The sequence below is a fragment of the Bombus terrestris genome, chromosome 8, assembly GCF_910591885.1.
Source record: "Bombus terrestris chromosome 8, iyBomTerr1.2, whole genome shotgun sequence".
In the NCBI taxonomy this organism is placed as follows: domain Eukaryota; kingdom Metazoa; phylum Arthropoda; class Insecta; order Hymenoptera; family Apidae; genus Bombus; species Bombus terrestris.
In genome coordinates this window covers 6,186,361-6,207,058 of record NC_063276.1, presented here as the reverse complement: position 1 = coordinate 6,207,058, position 20,698 = coordinate 6,186,361, and the positions used below count along the sequence as shown (strand labels likewise).

General features: G+C 42.3%; 1 protein-coding gene across 1 annotated transcript in view; it reads left to right on the top strand.

Moving 5' to 3' along the window:
* Positions 1-12,399, top strand: part of LOC100649812 (chaoptin) — an 89,039-nt gene extending 76,640 nt beyond the window's left edge. The window contains exons 3-6 of the mRNA XM_003397291.4: positions 4,073-4,366; positions 5,727-8,819; positions 9,669-10,012; positions 10,501-12,399. Of these exons, the coding sequence (XP_003397339.2) occupies positions 4,073-4,366; positions 5,727-8,819; positions 9,669-10,012; positions 10,501-11,043 (4,274 nt within the window). The 3' untranslated portion in view covers positions 11,044-12,399. The remainder of the gene's footprint in view (positions 1-4,072; positions 4,367-5,726; positions 8,820-9,668; positions 10,013-10,500) is intronic.
* The last annotated feature ends 8,299 nt before the right edge of the window (positions 12,400-20,698 follow it).

Genomic DNA, 20,698 nt, shown 5'->3' with positions numbered 1-20,698 from the left:
TATTTATTTATCAAAGCACATCTACATTGATTAGTTCAAATTAGATCTCTAACTATGTATCAATTGTTGCGATAACATAAGGAAAACTTAGAATTTTTTAAATTCATGAATAAACTACAATCAGTAAATAGGACGTAGAAAACAAAAAGACGAAAAATTAAAAGCTGTTAAGAAACATCGGTTAAAACTAGGATATCTCTATCTCTGCTATTTAAAACTAGGGAGTCCCTTATGTCAGCAGCAAATTACGATCTCACAAGAAAATACACACGCCTGATCACACTTTTTGATGGGAATAGTACGAGTTGCTCGTAAAAAATTACACGTTACCCTTTGTGGCAAGTTTTCGTAGTTACTAATGCGGCCGATGATGTCGAAACGGGGTCGTCGGAACAGAGAATGCTATAAGAGAACGAGGTTGGCAGTGTGGCCCATTCGTGGTAAGTAAAAATGTGGCCTTTACGCAAGGAAGCGTCGTCACGCGGCTTTTATAGGATTACAAGCGCGACGTAGTAGCACGCCCCACGATGGAACAAGAACTTCTCTCCGACAAAGTAATACTCCAAGGCAGACAGGAATTCGCGATGTTATTACCGGTACCGGAAATGGAAGTAACGTGTCCGTGCTAATAGGCGTCCGCTGACATGAACGATCACCCGCGACTCGCCTGTCTTCCATCAGATGTTCCAAGTACACGACGAGTTATGATCCGGTTCGTACCAGTGCATCGATCATCGTTTTCCTGCAGCTCGCGTTGATCAGAGCAGAAATTCAGTCTAGATCCTGTATGAAACTTACAAGAACCTAAAAGGATGACAAAATTTTTACATCGGTTCTTGAAATTGAATATCGAGAACAATGTAATAATAAGAAAAGGAAAGCGTCGAAAAAGTTTCCCAGATCTTCGCGATAATTTACCAACTGATGGTTGGTGAATTTATAAGTTACATTTTTTCTTCTTTAAATGATCAAAGTCTTTTCTGAGTTTCTGACTTGCGGGGTCAAGTCTTCTGACGTATACATGTATTATCCATTATCTAAGGGAAAAGTTTACTGTCGAACCATCAGTGACCAACACCGCACTTAACGCGTGAAGATTTTCCTTCCCTCGAGTTCTAATTGGAAGTTCGAAACAATTTGAACCCGCATAAACTTACAAATTGACAAGTTTAGCTTATAAACCACCGATAAGTTTGGAGTTTAAGGAGGCAATAAGTTAAATGCTGATGCGGTATCTGACAAGTTTACATCTTAAAGTGCTGTCCAGTTAGTTTACCTAGCTATCAGTTCGTAGTACATTTAAATCGCATTTAAATTACTTCAAGTGATTAAGAACTTTCGTTTCTCTTCGATCTGGATCCTGTTTCCATCAAGTTTGCCTGCCGCGCCGCATTAGGAAATTCGTGAAACAGAGTTTCTCTGGTCTTTTTGCAGAGTCAGGAAACTGAATGTTCGTTATAACGCAAGAAGCATAATTTCCGAGCAATATAGAGGCAAGTGCCGGTGCGGGATCTCTTTTTCACGATATGCACGCCGAGTTTTCGACACGGTGCTAACCCCTAACCACTCAGCGCGTTAAATGGCCTACCCGTGTTCCGCCGAGGTTCGTGCGGTCGAAACACAAAAAGCGCGGGAAACCATTCGCAGTTGCAGCTGCATAAAAACGGGAACCGCTTATTTCGCGGTTTGGGAAGCGGTCTGTATTTTGTAATTTCCTTCGTTGCAATTCCACTACGAAATAACGGCAACAGTAACGAGAACACGAATACGTTCCTTGCACTTCTAATTGTAAACGGCGATCCTTTATTGATATTAATAATAAAAGTACGTTTTACGTACATACTGTATTCAATTATACAGATTACCTAAAAAAACAATCGCAAATGAGATATTGCGTTAATCTTATATAGATTAAACCAGTAAACAGAATAATTCGCGGTTTATTATACGACCCATCCATTTTCCATTTCTTTTCCATATTCCAGAAGATTTCCCGATATCTTCAGGTACATGATTGCACCTGTCGTTCGCTTACAGGTCCCAGACATGATCCATGCACCAGATGCGACGGAATGAGCCTCGGATCCGCGGTCTACGCAGTTGGCATGCATAATTCCACGATTGTTATTACAGGAAATCGCTGTATTCAGAATGTGTCTCGCACGGAAACCCGCGTATCCCGACTGCGTGGCACGCCGGAAGATTGCTATTTATGTGATACATTAACGGCGTACAAGCGATCTATAACGGGCAAATCGGGCAAGGAAAGCCAGAAATTATTTAATCGAGAGAGGCCCACATAGGAACAAACTTTGCTTAACACAGTGATCGATGAGAAAGTGACGGATGGTGAATGATGATGGAAAAGTATCAAGAATTAAGAGCGACCGAATCGAGAGTGGAACTTTTGTAACAACATAGTAATTAAGAAATATTAATTACATTTATACCGTTATGTTATTATTATTGTTATATAATTACAGTTATATAGTTATATTAATTATCTCGTCTATATTCGTATTTCGTTCATACGAACAAGACAAAGAGGATAGAAGGTAGATACACCATTTTTCACTACTGTGCTAACTTCTAAACCATCTATCAATGGTACTTTTTTAATAATTTTGAAAGTTTCGTGGAATTCCCAATTGATATCAGAAAATCTAAACGATTCCATCGTTAATTGAATAACGTTTCTACCGTGGAATCATTGAATTCTGAGAATTGTCTAACATGTTCGGATTATAATATTTGTACAACTGTATGTACGATCGTTCATCGTTATAGTAAGCCATATTTCTTGTTTATAATACATAGTAGTTTATTATTCTATTAAACCTTTCAAGTAAATGTTAATCCTGCGGTAAATACGTGTAGAAAGGAAGAGAACCGAGAACAACACGATAAATGAATCGTGTGTTTCCGCTATATGAAAGCCGGACGCCACACAGACGGGAACTCGTTAAAAATCATCGACAACATCGCTGCGGGTGACTATTTAAATGATTCTCTTGATAGAACGTTTCCTTGCAAAATTATTAACAACGGATCGAGCCCAGCGGAAACGCGTGTTAAGATACCGCGGCTATATTCACTCTCTCTCTTTCTCTTTCTCTCTCTCTCTTACTCTTTCTCTCTCTCTCTCTCTCTCTCTCTCTCTTTGTCTCCTCTTCCATCCCCTTTCGATTCTGACAATCCACCCTACATTAGCTAATTAGCGTTTAATTAGTAGAAGCTGCAACACGACGCGCTGGATAAAAATCATTAGCCTGCTCCGCTATAATTATCCGCTTTTTGATTTACCTTTATCCTGTCGTCTGACGGGCACCCTGTTTCGCTTTATAAATCTTTTTTCCTTCTACCTATATTTTCCGAAACTTTTGAATCTTCTGCGTGCTTGATGCTAGAGATTTCTTCCTTGAAAAAGCTCGCAAATTATCAAGAAACGACGAGTACGGGGGTTCGTTGTTAGCTTCGTTTTAACGCCAAGTAAATAACAAGAAAGACGTGCGTAAAGTTCGCTGATCCACTAGCGAAGATGTACAATTTCCGAAAATGTCAACGAGAGTAGATAAGGAGTGACGTTATCATTAAGCTAACAAGAAGATTATTAAATCGCAGTCGCGTTGCCCAGGAGACATTCAGGCTCGTAATAATTAAAAGACAGAACACGAAGACATCGTAATGGTAGTTCCTCTTCTCGACTCTTCTTAATATTTTCCAGTCTGATGACGATGTCGAAGACAGATAAGAACGGAGAGGAAAAAAAATACCGTGAAAGAGGCAGAGACGGTACTCTTATTATCGGACTGGTTCATTATCGTTCGGAACGCTGCATCGATCGCGATAATTGACGATATACAGGCTACTCCAAAGGACCTCGCTTCTAAAGAAATTTTCTCTTTTTCGCAGATATTCTTTAGGACTTTAGAATACCTTTTTCCAATCACAATCAACCCGAGGCCTACTTTAAACTCTTTTTAAAGCTATTTTAATCACAACGCCGAAACCATGAAAAAGTAAATTGAAAGAGAGCGATCTGAACAATTTTCTCTGCATTGTATCGTTTCAGGAAGATCGTCCGCCAGCGGAGAAACTCACAGCGACGCGATGTCGAGATCTCGAGAGCGACGAAGAAGACTTTCCAACGTCCCAACGCGAGGCGTCCTCAGGCTGATTCTCCAGCTTCTACTGATCCAGAATTTTGCGTCAACGGGAACTACCGGCCAGATAGCTGAGTGCCCGCCTCCTGAAACAATTCCCGGTTGTCCCTGTTACAATTTCGAGGATGGGCTTTTCCTGGAATGCGCCGGAGCCACCGAGGAGACCCTGAGGAGCACTCTCTTAAGCGTTCTGAGCGCGTCCGGTGAGTACACTGGCTGAGAACCTAATGCAAACGCCATGAACTGTCGTCACGGGGCTCTACGCGGAAGAACATGGGAAAGGGTAATGCAAGTTCCGTCGGAGAAACTTTTTCGATATTGTCCGCCTCGCAGTTCAATTTTCATTCGTTAACAAAACGGGCTGCATCGAAACACGTCGCCAACACGCTGCGAGAGATTGTTATTATAATCAAGATAACAATGTAACCAATTTGTCGGGGGCGGGCGCGAGCCCTGTATAACGGATCAATTAGGGTTTAATGGGCCACTACGCCGCGGCGACAGCGCGTAAACGTTTCGAGTTCTTGACGAGGTCACGTACCGGCTGATTCAATAGCGATGCTATCGAAGCAACAAATGTTTCTTTCTTAGAATCGTAATGTTTACATTTTTGCAGCTCCATTAACCGGTTAGCTGTTGCGACCTCTTTGAAATGTGTGTATCTAAAATATATCGCAAAAAAGTAAGCGATGACGAGTATACTCGTCACACACACATAAACTTAAGTTGTAATGGAATGGATGTTTTCATATGAATATGTCATAACACAAAATATTGCCATCTCTTCACTGACGAATATAGTCCTCAAAAACAGCTAACTGGTTGTTAATACGTCGAGCACCTGCTATAAATTCACCGTGTTTCCTGAGGGATAGAAATTTGCAGTCGCCGCAGGTCATCGAACAATAATGACGTAAATGGTTCATAATAATTCTGTTTTGTTCTCAACACAGCCTATATTATTTTACGAACTACTACTAAACGGCAAAATTGAAACCATTAACTAATGCGGGTCACAACAATGGAAAATATGATGCAGAAGCAATTAAATTGTTTCTTGTGCCGTGATTAAATCAGCTGGTAACTTTTGTCGTACATATATGTATAGTTCATTAAGCAAAGACGAATCAGACTACTAAAATGTCAAAATTTCAAGAAATTTTAGTTACTAAATTACTATGTTATCTGCATAGTAAAACAATCATAGTAAAACATAGTAAAACAATAGTAAAACATAGAAAAAGTTTCTAAAAAGAAGCAATTAGGCAAACATTCAACCATTTAAATTGCTGCTATTGAATCGCGCTGTAAAGTCAGTCAGTACCCTGATTCTAATGCGCCAGTATCTTGTTTCAAAGTAAAATATTATCGTACGATCGCACGTAGCGAAAAGGTAACATAATAACAGCGTAGTAAGAACAACATCTTCAAACGACGTCATTATCCTTTACTCTCTCTATAAACTGCGAACGAACATTCGGCCGACCAATGCTGTCAAATCTAAATTCCGCGTTATCGCGACTTAATGAAATTAATGGCGGTGTCTTTTACGACCGTTTCCAGGAACAGGCACGATGGTACAGTCGTTGAGCGTTTACGAGTTGGACAAAACCGTGGAGGAACTGAAGGACGGCTGCTTCCCGCCTGGTTCTCAGATCAGGCATCTACAAATATCGCATTCGTCCCTTCGAGATATCAGCGAGGGCGCATTTACAAATCTTAAAGACAGTTTAGAATCCTTGGCCCTACTTTCAAGCCGTTTGCTCCACGTGCCACAGAAATCATTGGCTGACCTTCGTAAACTAGCAGCCTTGGATCTCGAAGGCAATTTAATACAAGACCTGTCATCCTATTGCTTTTACGGATTAAAACTAATGAAGCTGACTCTAAAGGGCAACCAAATATCGAAAATCTCGGAATACGCGTTTGCAGGGCTAGAAGACAGTCTCAGTGATCTGGATCTAACGGAAAACAAGCTAAAGCTGTTTCCCATGGCGCCATTAAGAAGGTTAGAGAGCCTCGCCTCTCTGAGACTCGCTTGGAACGAAATATCCGAGCTACCAGACGACGGCTATAGTCTATTAAGCGCGCTGTTGATCCTAGACTTAAGTAGCAACAACTTCGAGAAACTGTCCGAGGATTGCCTGCGATCGTGTCCAATTTTACACACTCTATCCTTCTATTACAATTCCATAGAAACTATCCACAAAGACGCATTTATTTCGCTCAAGGAACTCGAATCGATTGACCTGAGCTATAATAAGATTGTGTTCCTCGACGTGGCGACGTTCAAGGGGAACGAAAGATTACGCAACATCGAGCTGAGCAATAATCACATCCACTACATCGGCGGAGTGTTCGCCAGGTTGCCCGAATTACGTGAGCTTTACCTAGCGGAGAATAATATTCTAGAAATCCCTGGTGACGCGTTTATCGGCAGCGTGAGCCTGGCGGTTGTCTACCTTCAGCAGAACGCCATCAGAAGAATCGATGGCAGGGGTCTTACCAGTCTGACCCAATTGGCCCAATTGCATCTGAGCAACAACTACATCGAAAAGGTGCCGCTGGAATTCCTCGAACACTGCGAGAACCTTTCCTCGCTGTCTCTCGACGGTAACAAGATCCATGAGCTTCAACCGGGCACTTTCTTAAAATTACATCAACTGAGGGAGTTACGGTTGCAGGACAATAACATCACCGAGGTGAAACGGGGTGTTTTTTCGCCCCTTCCATCGTTACTCGAGCTCCATTTACAGAACAACGCAATCACCGACATGGAAACAGGCGCGTTGAGGACCTTGCACAGTCTTCAACACGTCAATCTGCAAGGTAATCAGCTTACCGTACTGGGAGACGTGTTCCAGTTATCCGCTTCGGAATCCACGTCCGGCGGAAGTTCACTGGTCTCCATTCAATTGGATAGTAACGGCCTGGCCGTGTTGCACAACGACTCTTTGCGTGGCCAAGCATCGGTTAGGATCATGTGGCTCGGTCATAACAAATTGACACACCTGCAGGCGCCGCTGTTCAGGGATTTGCTGTTGGTCGAGAGACTCTACTTGACCAATAACTCGATATCCAGGATAGAGGACGGCGCCTTTCAGCCCATGCAAGCTCTAAAATTCCTTGAACTGAGCATGAACAAACTCAGTCATATTACAGCACGGACGTTCTCCGAATTGCATGAACTGGAAGAATTGTATCTTCAGGACAACGGTCTCAGGCGATTGGATCCGTACGCTCTGACAGCTTTGAAGAAGTTGAAAGTCCTAGATTTGGCGAACAATCATCTAACTGTCCTTCACGACGCCATCTTTCAAGAAGATTTACCGATCAGAACGTTGAATTTGAAGAATTGTTCTATTATAAGTATAGAGAGCGGAGCTTTCAGAGGACTTAATAATTTATCCGATTTAAACCTCGACGACAATCACCTTACAGCTCCTGCCTTGTTTAACCTACACATCTCAGGCCTTCGAACTCTAGCCGCATCTGGGAATAACTTCAGTCAAATCTCAGATCATAGCTTGAACGGCCTGCCATCTCTACAGGAATTGTATGTCGATAGAGCAGAGATCTCTCAGTTACCGGAAATCATCTTCGTATTAAATCGAAACCTGGCTCGATTGCACTTAAACAAAAACAACCTGCGGAATCTACCTCCAGGCATCTTCGACAGACTCGTGTCTCTCAGAGAGATTAAATTGGATCATAATCGGTTCCAGGACATTCCGTATTCGGCCTTGGCCAATGCCTTGAACCTCGAGATCCTCACGCTATCCAATAACGAGATCGTGAACGTGGACGTGGCCAGTTTCGCTAGCCTCAAACACCTGAGGGAATTGGACCTCAGCCACAATCGAATCGAGACAATGTCCGGCTTTGCCACGGCCAACCTATCGTGTCTCACCTCCGTAGACCTCAGTCATAACCATCTAAACGCTCTTCCTGCAAATTTCTTTGCTCATTCTTCGACACTCCGCAAGGTGGATCTTTCTGAGAATAAATTCAGACAAATTCCAGCTGTAGCGTTATCCGGCCAGAATCTTCCTATGCTAACTTGGTTGAATTTGACTAGGAATCCCTTGAATAGGATTCATGTTCTCCCTTCGGAAGCGAAATACCCATTTCTTCAAGAAGTGCACATATCAGGCACGAATCTCAGCATAGTAACGTCGCAAGATTTCGAGGCGTTCCCTGCTCTATTGCATTTGTATTTGAGCCAGAATTGCATATCGAGGGTGTCACCAGGGGCATTTAGAAGTTTGCCTAACCTCTTAACCCTGCACCTGGGAACCAACAACTTGGACATTTTGCCGAAAGAGAGGCTACAAGGGATGGAGCATCTAAGGATCCTGAATCTGACCCACAATCTACTGAAAGAGCTGGACGAGTTCCCGGAGGACTTGAAGTCCTTACAGATATTGGACCTCTCGTACAATCAGATCAGTATTGTGGGCAAGGTGACGTTCAAGAATTTGGTCAGCCTGGTGGAGCTGCATCTTTATGGTAATTGGATCAACGCTATCTCCAGCGAGGCGTTCAGACCGCTCAAGAAGCTACGATTGCTGGATCTCAGTAGAAATTACTTGGAAAATCTACCGTTGAATGCGTTCAGGCCTCTCGAGACGCAGATTCGGAGCCTACGCGCCGAAGGTAATATAATGATCGGAGATAGTTCGTTTCGGATTATTTCCAACAGTTTGAATTACATTTCGTCTATATATGGGTTAAAAAATTGTCCAATGACGCTTAAGAAAATAAGAGAAAAATGTGGAGTATCAATGTTTCATTTGCTCGCATAACTTCTGCTGAACGAGCGACCAGCTAAACGCAGAGAGAATAATTCTATACGCTATCGATCCAAATAGAGTTACTAGTGTTAGAAATCCAATCATATCGCTGGTCACGTACAATCGCCTCGAATCGATACTCAACATCTGAACAATCAAACACACTCTACCATTCTCTCTCATCCTCTCTTCTCAAGTCTGCAAACTGGTCCCTTACGGTATAATGTCTGTCGTCTACCTTCCCTAATCCTGCTCTGTTTCGACTATCAAAGATTTTCAAATTTAATCGGCACACAGTTGTGCAACACATAGTTCTGTTCACGTACTGTCTTCAATCAATGCTTTCATAGTTCTCCGTCAAACTTGCTCTGTTATGATCGTGTTCGTGTCTCTATCGTGTGATTCCTATGCTATAAATTACATATTCACAAAGCAAACTTTCTTTACATTTACAAAATTTCAAAAACACGAAAATAATATCAATTCGTGTGATATCATCTATGAATGGAATAAAACACAGAAATAAAACACAGACAATTTGCTTTAACATACAATTGCTCACCAAAGTATCCAGTCCAGTCAGATATTCAATGTATTTCATCTAAAATTATCAAACTGAAAGAAATAGATTTTTGCTCTATTCTATGATCTTATTGTATTTCTTTTATCAACTGCAATTCCTAACATCTAAGTTTCGCGTCGCTTCCCGCAGAGAATCCTCTGGTCTGCGGCTGCGAGTCTCAAGAGCTTTGGGAATGGTTGAGGGACCACCAGAAGCTGGTTAGTGGAGTAGGAGGTGGTCGCGGTCGCGGAAGAAACGGTGTCGGGGTCGGCGATGTAGAGGACGGTCTCCTCAAGTGCCAACAGCCGCCGGAATTGCAAGGTCTGGTTTTCCTGGATCTCGACCCCCACGAGTTCTGTTCCGCTCCGTTGATTCTCAAGCTCGCGATTCAGGACATCCAACCGTTCTCGGTCCTCGTGTCCTGGCAAAGCAGAAACCACTCCGGCCTTCATGGCTACCAAGTGGCCTACCACGCGCTGGACAACGTCGATGAGGTACGTTCTCTCCCTGTGTATTGTTCTATTGTGAATATCCCATAAATTGCCAGGTAACCGTACGTCTTTATTTTCCGCTGGCATAAAAATCTCGACAAATCGTGCAGAGATATTTGAATTCCTTCTTACTACACACATTTCGACACCGTATAATTTCTAAATCTTTTTAAGGACTGTACGTTGTGCTTTACCCTGATATATTTCTTGTAACCGCTGTATTCGAGTTTCTCTTACGAATATAGAATCTATTAGGAAGACATTCACATCGACTAGTATCGAATCACTATTTCTTGCACCATGTGTAAGATATTCTTGACTTAAAAAATCCACCTGCAATCCTTCTATCCGACTCATCTTTGTATCTAAATGTTCCTAAATCATAAACGATGACAAACATTAGTGTATCAGTCACAAATACCCCTTGTTAGTAGTCCGAGTCTTTATTGCAAAATACATTACTAAATTTTCCCATTCGATACAACTTCTAGGTGCGAGGCAAGCTGTTGGATCCTAAAGCACGTTCGGTGAGGCTGACAAAGTTAGCCTCGGACACCCGGTACCTGATCTGCGTGCTGGGACTGGGCAGCTGGGGCACGTCAATCCCAGAGGACATTGGCTCTTGGCAATGGAACGCTTCTCACGACGACGTGATCGAGGGCTCGGCCCGTCCCGCGATGGTGAACTCGCTCACCAGTCAGTGCACGGAGGTTAGAACCCTAGACGCGCCTGATTCAATCGTCGGCGACGGAACAATGAGCGACCGAGGAAGTCTGGCGAACATATTGACCAGAAGACTGGGTCTGATAGTTGGCAGTTGTATGGGCTTCGTGGTGTTCATCGTGTTGATATCCGTGTTAGGTTACATGAAGATGAAGAAGCAGAGGTCCACCGAGAAGAGAGACCAGCCACTTTCGTCCAATCCGCAAGCGTACATGTCCTACAGGCATTTCTCGTTGCAAAGCGGAGACAGAGCGGACAACGCGTGTCCCAGTTTCATCAGCAATATCGGCACCACTCCGTTGAACTCGTAGCACAAGCCAAAGGAGTCTCGAAAAGAGGCTGAGCACCGTGGAATCGAAATGAAGAACTCACCCAGCTGTGTAGGTATCTTTGGCTAGTCAGGATCATAGAAACGATGATTAGGTCCTGTGAAAAAGAAGCGTCGAAGAACGAGTCAACATGGCGTTAATTTTTAGTCCCGTTTGCGGGCACGACTCGGATATAGGTTGCTCAGTTTTAGAAGGAATCCGTTAAATACTAGATCGAGCGGGGCGTCAATGATCGATGCAGGCAATTCAATTAAGGAAAGTGCCAAAACTGACGCGCATAGGTTTTAACGAGGAGTCTCGATTGGTCGCTTATTTCTGCGGATCGTCGTGATGTGTCTGTTAATCCGCGTGCGTGAATGGATCTGACAATGAAAAACGAGACCGTGAACACGTGCCAAAAAGATATTCGAAGCGGGTCGAAAAGAGATACAATTCTTTTCAAAGGACTTGCGAATGTATTGCTCAGTAACGAGAAACAAAAAAGACAACAAGCGACTCTGGCCCTTTTTTCTAGAAACAAAAGCGGACAAAAGGAGACAAATTACCGATCCTTCTTGACCATTCGTATGAACCGAACAACGATGTAAACGACCCCTTTTGAAACATTCGAATCTCTCCTAGGAAGACTGATTTTTTAAACGCCGTTTCTCCAAACATCCACAATCACACCATCCTCCAAAAAGTATTCCCGTCATTTCGATGCTCGTATTATATATTATGTGTACGATACGTGAGGATTTTTTGTAAATAATAGCATATAAAATATCGCGACTTAAACAGAAGAAACGATGTTCACACTGACGATGCTCTCGTAATATACCGCGAGGATACTCGTCCTTCTAGTGCTGCGCAAGCAATATTACACTTACTCTAATCGATAGTCCCGACGATCAGCACTAAAGTTAATTAAGAGGGCGGTCTTTTAGAAAACGCGAGTTCGTTCAAGGTATTTTTTCTCCATAAGCGTCCACCGCTACCGGAAAAATCCTAACTGCCGCGGCTGTCTCACTTTCCTCTCTCTGTCTGTCTCTCTCTCTGTCTGTCTTTCTCTCTCTCTCTCCCTATGCCTCTCTCTATCCCTTTATCTCTGTACCCTCGTGTATCCACCGCGTGTCGTCGATCGTCCGGCATACGGAATTTTCTCGAATAAACGCGACCGAGTGGCGCGTCACTCCTGCCAAGAAACGAGAGAACGGAGAATCGGTTTCGAGTTGCCAACTGTGTTATACGGTGACATTGTGGAAGATGGATTTATTGTATATAGATAGAAGATATGTATACACATAGCATTCTTTATTATAGCATAGGCTTTCGGTTAATAAAAATACACCAAAGCTATCGATCGTCTTCATCTTACTGCCCATCAACGTTAAACGCCCTTATCCGGTGTTTCGACTATTGAGACTTGCCTTGACAGACACGAAGATACGCTACACTGGGGCTGAATTTACACTAGCTGGTTCAATCGCCTTGCAGACATGGCCCAATCAAGATTCAATCGAACGATAATCTAGCTAGCGTTTGTGGAATAAATTCCATTACATGCTAATAGCTTTATCGAGCGCCCTTTCGAGACGTTTAGCCCATCGATCAAAGACGCCATTACTCTGGTAAGTACCAAGTGTAAATTATAGAAATATAGATCGAAGCAACTTCATTCCTTTGGAGAAAATTTTCTGATAAATCCTCGAAGATTTTCTTCGCGTCTGATGCATCAATGATGAGATACCATAATCATACAGGTAATTACCTATTCGACCGACAATCAAACCAAATGGTATTTCAAGTGTATACAGTGGACTATCCATTAAGTCACATCTCATACGGCTAATTAATTAATTATAATGGGAACTTGGTCGGAGCAGCTTAGAGTGAGCTTGTGGCTCGCTTAGGTTCCGTAATTAACTCCGGGTCAGGCCGAGTACATCCCAGAGCGTCAATCAGTTCCGATCTGGCACGTCGAAACCAAAACAATCCGCTTCGGGGATATATCGAATTGCTCGCTTCAATAATGCCCGCTTCAATGCGAGTCTATACTGAATCATTCAACCTATGAGCAATTAATTCCAACCACGATGAAACGAGAAATCAGAGATGTCCCATTTATTAAAATCTCGAAAAACGGATAGGAATCACATTTTTATTTTACTCTGATAAAAAAAATAGGTTTAATCGCTAGTACAAATAGTGTCGAGCTCGTGTAAGAGGTTATACGATTCAATCGTTCGTTACAAAACCTTGTAATTGTTCCTTACAATTGCTAAATTTACTACAGTTGCAAAAGCTATGAAACACAGTTTCTCATTAACTCGAATAATACTCGATGTTTCGCGAGCTAAATCGCATATCTCGAATTCCACGTCTAATTAATAAAAATTTATGATAGCGACCGCGAGTAAAAATCCGGCAACAACAAATAGTAACTTCCTGATTGGATTTTTCGAACGGGTGACAAACGCTGTCGAATTAAATTGCGTGTCGAGCCGGACGACGAAGAACCGACACGACGATGAAACATACGACGCCGGTATATAGAAGTAGCCTGAAAGCGGCGTGATTCAAAGCTCGTGAAAGAATATTCCTGCAAAACTTGCACATTAACAGTGGCCTGAGACCCGAGTTGCAATTACCAAGCGTAATTAACTCTGAGAGTTCGTTCAACTCACGCCACCTATATCCTATGAACTATATATAGGGCACGTCTTTCATTGTTATTTTAAGTAAAGAGTAAAAAATGACTTTCTTAAATGAGAAGATTTTTTTCATTTCATATCGATTTATATAAAATGCAATGTCATAAAATGTAAATCATAAAATGAGTCTCTCAGAAACCTAATTAATGAACTTCACTTTTTATTAATTTTTGAATTTCATGACATAAGTGGACGATACCAATAGGTTTTCTTATCCAGCGGTAACAAAGTCATTAATAAAACGAATGAAATATTACCGATTACAAATGAATCAATTTATTCGTAATAATAAGAAAGAACAATTTTGAGCGAACATATCCACAAAGAAACAAAATTTTAAAACAAATAAACCCAGGAAATGTGGAACAAAACTTACTCTCGAAATTGTCGCGTGTTTCGCATCGGTATCTTAAACGATTTTCGAGTTATAGTGCTTCGAAGCTGAACGTTCAAAGCGCGTGCAAAAAAGCACATCAATCGGAGCCAGAACGACGTGACCCACATTTTTCCTGAAAACGCGTGCGTCGTATGTAGTAGTAATAAAAAAAAATGCTGATTCAATGTCTGTCACTGACCAGCGCACAGGTGCTTGAGGTACGTCAGTGGCATTGAGCTGAAGTAGATCAATGGCGTTGAGTAAACTTTCAAAAGTTATGATTCACTTTGAACTGCTATATCTCAGAAACGAATGGTCGTATTGAAATAACTCAAACGGTGTTTGAAAGGAGAGATTTTGTACTTTCCGATATTGTCAGTTAGTTTAAGTATAGTGCAGAAATCTCTTATCGAACTCTAACTAAAATTGCGTTCAAATAAATGAAATTCATGTAGACGAAAACCAGCCATAATCGAATTCGCATAACGAAAACTTGAATAACTTATCAAAATTGATATACGGAGGGGTGTATTATGTGGCATTAAGTTACACAAGCGTCAGAATAATCTGATAAATTGGTTGGAATAATAAAGACGAAGCAGCCTGTTTCTGACACGTCTCCGTCGATAATAGACTTTCTAGTGAAATTCTGTTGAAACATTGACCTGTAAATCGCTCTCTTTGTTACGTAAGTTCTCGGTAATGTTGCCATTGGCCCTGGTGGCCTCTCATTATACCGTTCCATCCGGTACCTATTGTTAACGCCAGCAAAGGTACAAGGTGCTACAAGGGACCTTCGGATTCTAAGCACAGCTATTAATAAGAAGCCACCCCGCTGCGAGACCCGGTCTGGACAGTAAGTACAGCTACAGGCGCGGGCGGTTTGTACGTCTGTTAAAATAAATTGGACCACCGCCGGGGTAAACCGTATTACGGCACCCCGGCGAGAGAGATTGCTCGACGAAAAGGATTAATGAATATCTGAAGGCAATATCCCTGGAATCTGTTTCATTCCAATCCTCTCTGTGCATGCCTTGAACATCAAGTGGCACGAGTTTTATTAGCGTGTCATGTAAATACGATGAATCACAAAAAATCTGAATAAAAAAGCAAGAGTAAATCGAGTCCGTTATTCCCTTCTTAATTAACGTTCCATTCAGAATGATTCCACAAATACTTCACGAGCAAAAACTAGCGGCGTTCCATAAACGGGATTTCGCGGTGAATCGAGAGAAATAATAGTGACGCGTCAGTGGCACGCAAATTCATCAAACACCGGGGTGCTATGAATTCATGGATAACGTTAATAAACGACAGAACGATTTACTTGCGAGTTCTGGCCATTTCTCGGCTCAAACGATGTGTTATAAATAATGGCGAGAACCATTGAGCCCTCCTCTATTCCGACTGGTACAGGTCCATTGTTAACCTTTCGCTCGGCAGACTAGGCTACCGGAGTCCGGCGGTGGCGTGCACAGTTCTCCAAGTGCACCTATTAATAAGGAGTGCAGCACGCCGTTAGACCGTGCAGTGTAACTGCACTTCTGGCAAGATACCTCGAGTCACGATGCAACGAGCATCGTTCGTGGAGAAAAGGCCAGACCTCTATAGCCAGCTCAGCCCGCCATTCTACACACGAGAAACTTGCTGCAGAAGCAATTGTATTAGAGAGAGCCAGGCATCCGAGTCTCGCCACTGCACCATCCTCTATCCGACCGACGATATCATTCCTACTCTTTTTTCCGTCTAACCACTACCGCCTCTACTGTTCCGCGTTTTTGCCCCCGACTTTTCGTTCCTCCCATTGTACCCACCATTTTTTTCTTTTGCTTGTTAAGAAACAGCAAACTCGAGACGTGCATCGACCGACTGGAATTTCGCACGCTCTCTCTCTTTTTTCCCCTCTTCCTTCCTCTCTTCCTTTCTCCATTTCTGTCTTTTTGTCTCTCTGTCCCTCTCCTTCTATTTTCCCAAATCATTTCATAGAATCATTCTACCAACGGTCCCGTAAAGGACATTCCATAAGGTTTTGATGTTATTCGGAATTTCCGAAATAGAATTGTACGAAGATTTCGTTAATTGGTAATTTATTAATAAAGAAGGTTGTTCTTTATCAAGTGCGATCCTTGGTCTTACTTTTTTTATTATCACGTTCACTAAATCTACTATACCTAATATAAATACGTCGGTTATTGAAGAAAGCAAAAGGAAAGGAACTAGCATAGTAACACTCGAAGATGTCATCGCAAATATGTTGGAAAAATTGTTAGAACATGAAAGACTCTTTACAAAAATATTCAATTGTCAATTAAATGTAGCAAACTGACTACATATACCTGGCATGTTTATCGATTTAGGTTTCGCTATGAGTATGATCAGAAGCTCGAATATCGGAAATGTCTCTGTATTAAAGCTGTTTGTCGCGCTCGTAAAATCCTCGGTATTCCGCCAAAGGACACGAGGATGATGGAAACTGTTTTAAATGCCCGACGTATGGTGTAATCTGATTTGGAATGGTTCCATTTTCTTGACCCACGCTCTGGAAGGAAGGCGAACAAAATAGCTCGGAACCGGGTAAATATACTGGAAAGGAAGCGGAGACGCTCCTGGGAAACGCTCGTTTCTCGGCGCGGGGAGTCGGCAATCCATTCGGAATACGTCTCAATTTCGTCGGTATAGCTTGACTGTAACGGCCTCCCGGGCCATGCTCGTCACGCGAACCTCGGCCGTTTACTAAATTACACCCTATTGTCTCGTTTCTGCGAGGGCATTCATTATGCGGCAGAAACGCGCGAACGGTAAAATAGCAGCGACAATAGATCTTCTGGATTTAACGTTAATGGAACTCGAGAATTACTTATACGTCCGTTGTACGTTAAGCGACCATTTATTTTCCGTGAACGGAATTATTGAGACTCGACGTCTCTGAAGCGACCGCGCTCGTCTTCTGCTTGCTCCTTGCAACCCTCGTTCCAACTTTCATAAATGATAGCGCGACTTCTGTGTTCTACATGCAGCGTGTATCATGTTATGCGCGCTGCTACGCGTTCTATTACTTCGTGGAATCCTATGCAATAATGCATGCCACGTCTTATTTGGTTACGAGTCGTTACAGCCAACATTTCCTGTATATTCTTCTTGCGCGTTTCTTCCCTTAACCGAGTGCTGCATTTTATAAATTCATATACACGGTGTCTTTACCAGTATGTTTGATGGGTAATTCTGAATGAAAACGACCATTACGATTATCTCGAATGTACAGGCCCATAGTATATATCATTTTCTTTATTCAGAAACACACTTGTGATGTTATTCGGTTTCAACATTGTAGAGATACTTCGACATCGAGTAGAATGGTATATGTAGGAACCATTCGTATGGCAAGAGAAAAAGACAAGCAGAACTTGAAGAATATATTTACGATATATCGTGTGAGAAATTGAACGTACAACCCAATATGCTACACAGATACACAAGACCGAAGCGAAAATTAATGCGGCGCGCGTTATTTTCATACAATCGTACGAGCGTAACGTGTACGTTGCTCGGCCAATAGCAGATAATTAATATTTATTCACTATCTGTTGGGAAATAAACCCGGTTTTCGCAGTATGCCGCGGCATTTACAAAATCAAATACGCATTTCGAAGCACAATTTATGATTCGTCAAACTCACCGCTTCCCTTTTTATTCCCCAATTCCCTTGTATCAAATAAAATATTGTTTAATATCGAATCATGAAACTCATATTTCACCCAGTAGCGCAACAAAAGAGGAGAGACAATTCTTAGAACTCGCATTTGCGATCCGAAATGAAAATTGTACGAAGCTCTGGTACCTCGATCTAAAGAAGCATGACATGGCGAGCAGTGACGCGCTTAATGTTTCACCGCTCGTACGAAGCCGCGATTAAACAGCGATTTGCGAATGCGATTCAACAAAGAGAACGTTAGGGGAGAGTATGCGTGGTGAACGGTGTAATGTTCGTTGACTACAGGTAATCCCCTTTCCTACAATACGTCAAACATCGATAACGTTAATCGGGCTCTCTTCGGAACGTAATCGCGCTACAACCGATAACTGCCGCCAACGTTTCGATAGTCTAATTTTACGGTCGCGCCCGATCTCTCGTTCGGAATAATGGCTAGCGGCAACGCGATAAATCCACCTCGGCGTATTATAATGGATTAATATAATTCAATAAAATGGAGCCGGCGCAGCTCGTCCGCCACGATTAATGCAACCCGTTGACATTCCCATGCGTTATGTTATGATCGCACCTCCCTTACCAGCCCTCGAATAACGCCGAATAACACCGTAGCCCGCCGCGACCACTCGTTACAATAACTCTATTATGCGCGGCCGATATACATGCCGTTGTTCCAGCTCATTTCCACCAGGCAGAAGGGCTTGTATCAGGGACACCCGGCGATGAGGGTACACGCACCGCGACCTGATAATCATATTATCTAGCTTGTTAATCGTTTCAATAGCATTTACTCCATGGTTTTCCATTTTCTTCCAATTAAAAACTTCCTTAATTACTCATGAAACTTGGCTTCTATGTAAATTTGCATTTCTCTTGTATATGAGGATCACACAGATGAAAATTGCGACAAGTCAGTGTTTCGTATTAAAATACTTCCCATTAGCGGGGAAAAATGTAAAAATCAACAAAGATCGACTTCTCGTATTTATCTCGGATGGAAAATTTATTTCCTGAACGTTTCGAAGATTTTCTTTAAGCTTGTAATTAATTATCGACGTCCTACGAAACTATGTATTGATTCATCGAGTTTAATCCATTTTTAGAAACGCTAGTGCGAAAACACACCCTCCCACTGCCCAATAACAATATCGATGATTTTCATTGAGATGGAAATCGTGGACAGTAGGCGTGATTGCGAAAATACGGCGACGCCGGGTTTGTAGTGCATAATCGCGCGTAATCGGCTAGAAAATTTGTGGCACCGTGCCGGAGAACAATAATTGCGGGCGGCTAAAAAACGAACAAGCCACGCGCTGCACGCGAAAATTATGCGAACCCGTTTGTCGTTGGCAGCGCACGAAGTCAACTGGAAATTACCCGTCGTCTTTTGTCTCGTCTGCGAAAGAAAATTGTTCCGGTTCGTATTTCCCAACGAGAGACTTGTATTTAGAATTCCATATCTTCTCCGTTGGACGGCAGTTGTTCTTCTGTTTATGATGTTATGATGTCGGCGCCATTTAAAGGTGTTTGGTCATCGATTCTTTCCTTTTTTGTTTTAAGAAATTTCCACGAAGAAAATTGCAATTGAATATTCATAACTTAAATTCATTCCTCATGTCAGAACTCAAAGCAACGTTATTTATATTCTTGTATACGCGAGTCGCGGCTCCTTAAACTATTTAATCGCTAATTTAATTCCATAAATAGTAAGAAACGACACTGCTATGTCAACCGAGGGAAACAAAATTGAGCACGCTGCGGCACGAATTGCATTTACATACGCGCAGAGTAGCCACCATGATGTGGCGCCAGGAAAAATACACTCGTCCCATTTCCATCTCTTTTAGCAAGGCCAGCATGTCATAAAAAAGGGGAACAACAAACCATGGCCTTGCCACAAATTTGTTTCCGCCATATATGCATGTGAAAACTGGGTCACTTTTAATCAAATAATTAAATGGAAAGTAACGTAATCTTATAACTTCGAGTCGATGCGAAAAAGAGAATTCATAAAGAAAAGTTCGTATTACGTGAAACCTAGTGAACTGAGCGGCTATTTATGCCGAGTTATTCATTTTGTGCGTATAAAGATTGATTTGTAAAATACATAAATAGGCTGAGCTACGTGATAAAACGTGAAAATTTCATTTCACGTGTCAATCCTCTATTTACCATCATTCGTCGCTATAATATTTAGTTATACATATTTACCATACTCGATAATTTTATTCAATGATAACACCGATAATAATAATCAAATAGGCAGGGAATCCTCGAAAGTTGCACGATCCTCGCAGATCGTTCATCATAGGGCCTATTCTTAATGTATGCACGGCCAATATCTCGAACAACAGACTTTAACGAGACCAGGCGGCTTTTATGCGCGAAAACTCTCAGACATCGTTCCCGTGGCCCTGCCATTGTTGTGCTTTGCAAGGGGTGAGTGCAAGAGGTAGCTGCACGGGGTGAATACAAGGGGTTGGCGTTCCTCGCCAGACATTGAGCATCTCCTGCACACAGGCTTGTACAGGCCCGTGACAAAACCCCGAGGAAGTATTTGGGATTTAGGTCACGTGCCGTGTCTGCAGTGGCATGAAAGAGAGAGTATACCACGTACAATGCTTCCGTGATCCATTGATGAATCTCTCCATCGGGAGGTTGCTGCTCGAAGATATCCTGAAACCCGACCTTCCTCGTGTAGAAACAATTCATTCGAATTCCATCGTGTTTTATGCATTCTTCTTCCAATTTTTCCTCAAATTACTTTAAACAGGAACAGTCAAAGCAAAGTTTGAAATATTAATAGGGACACATACCGCGATCTATTCGGCAGGAATATCTTTGATTACTGCGCAAAAT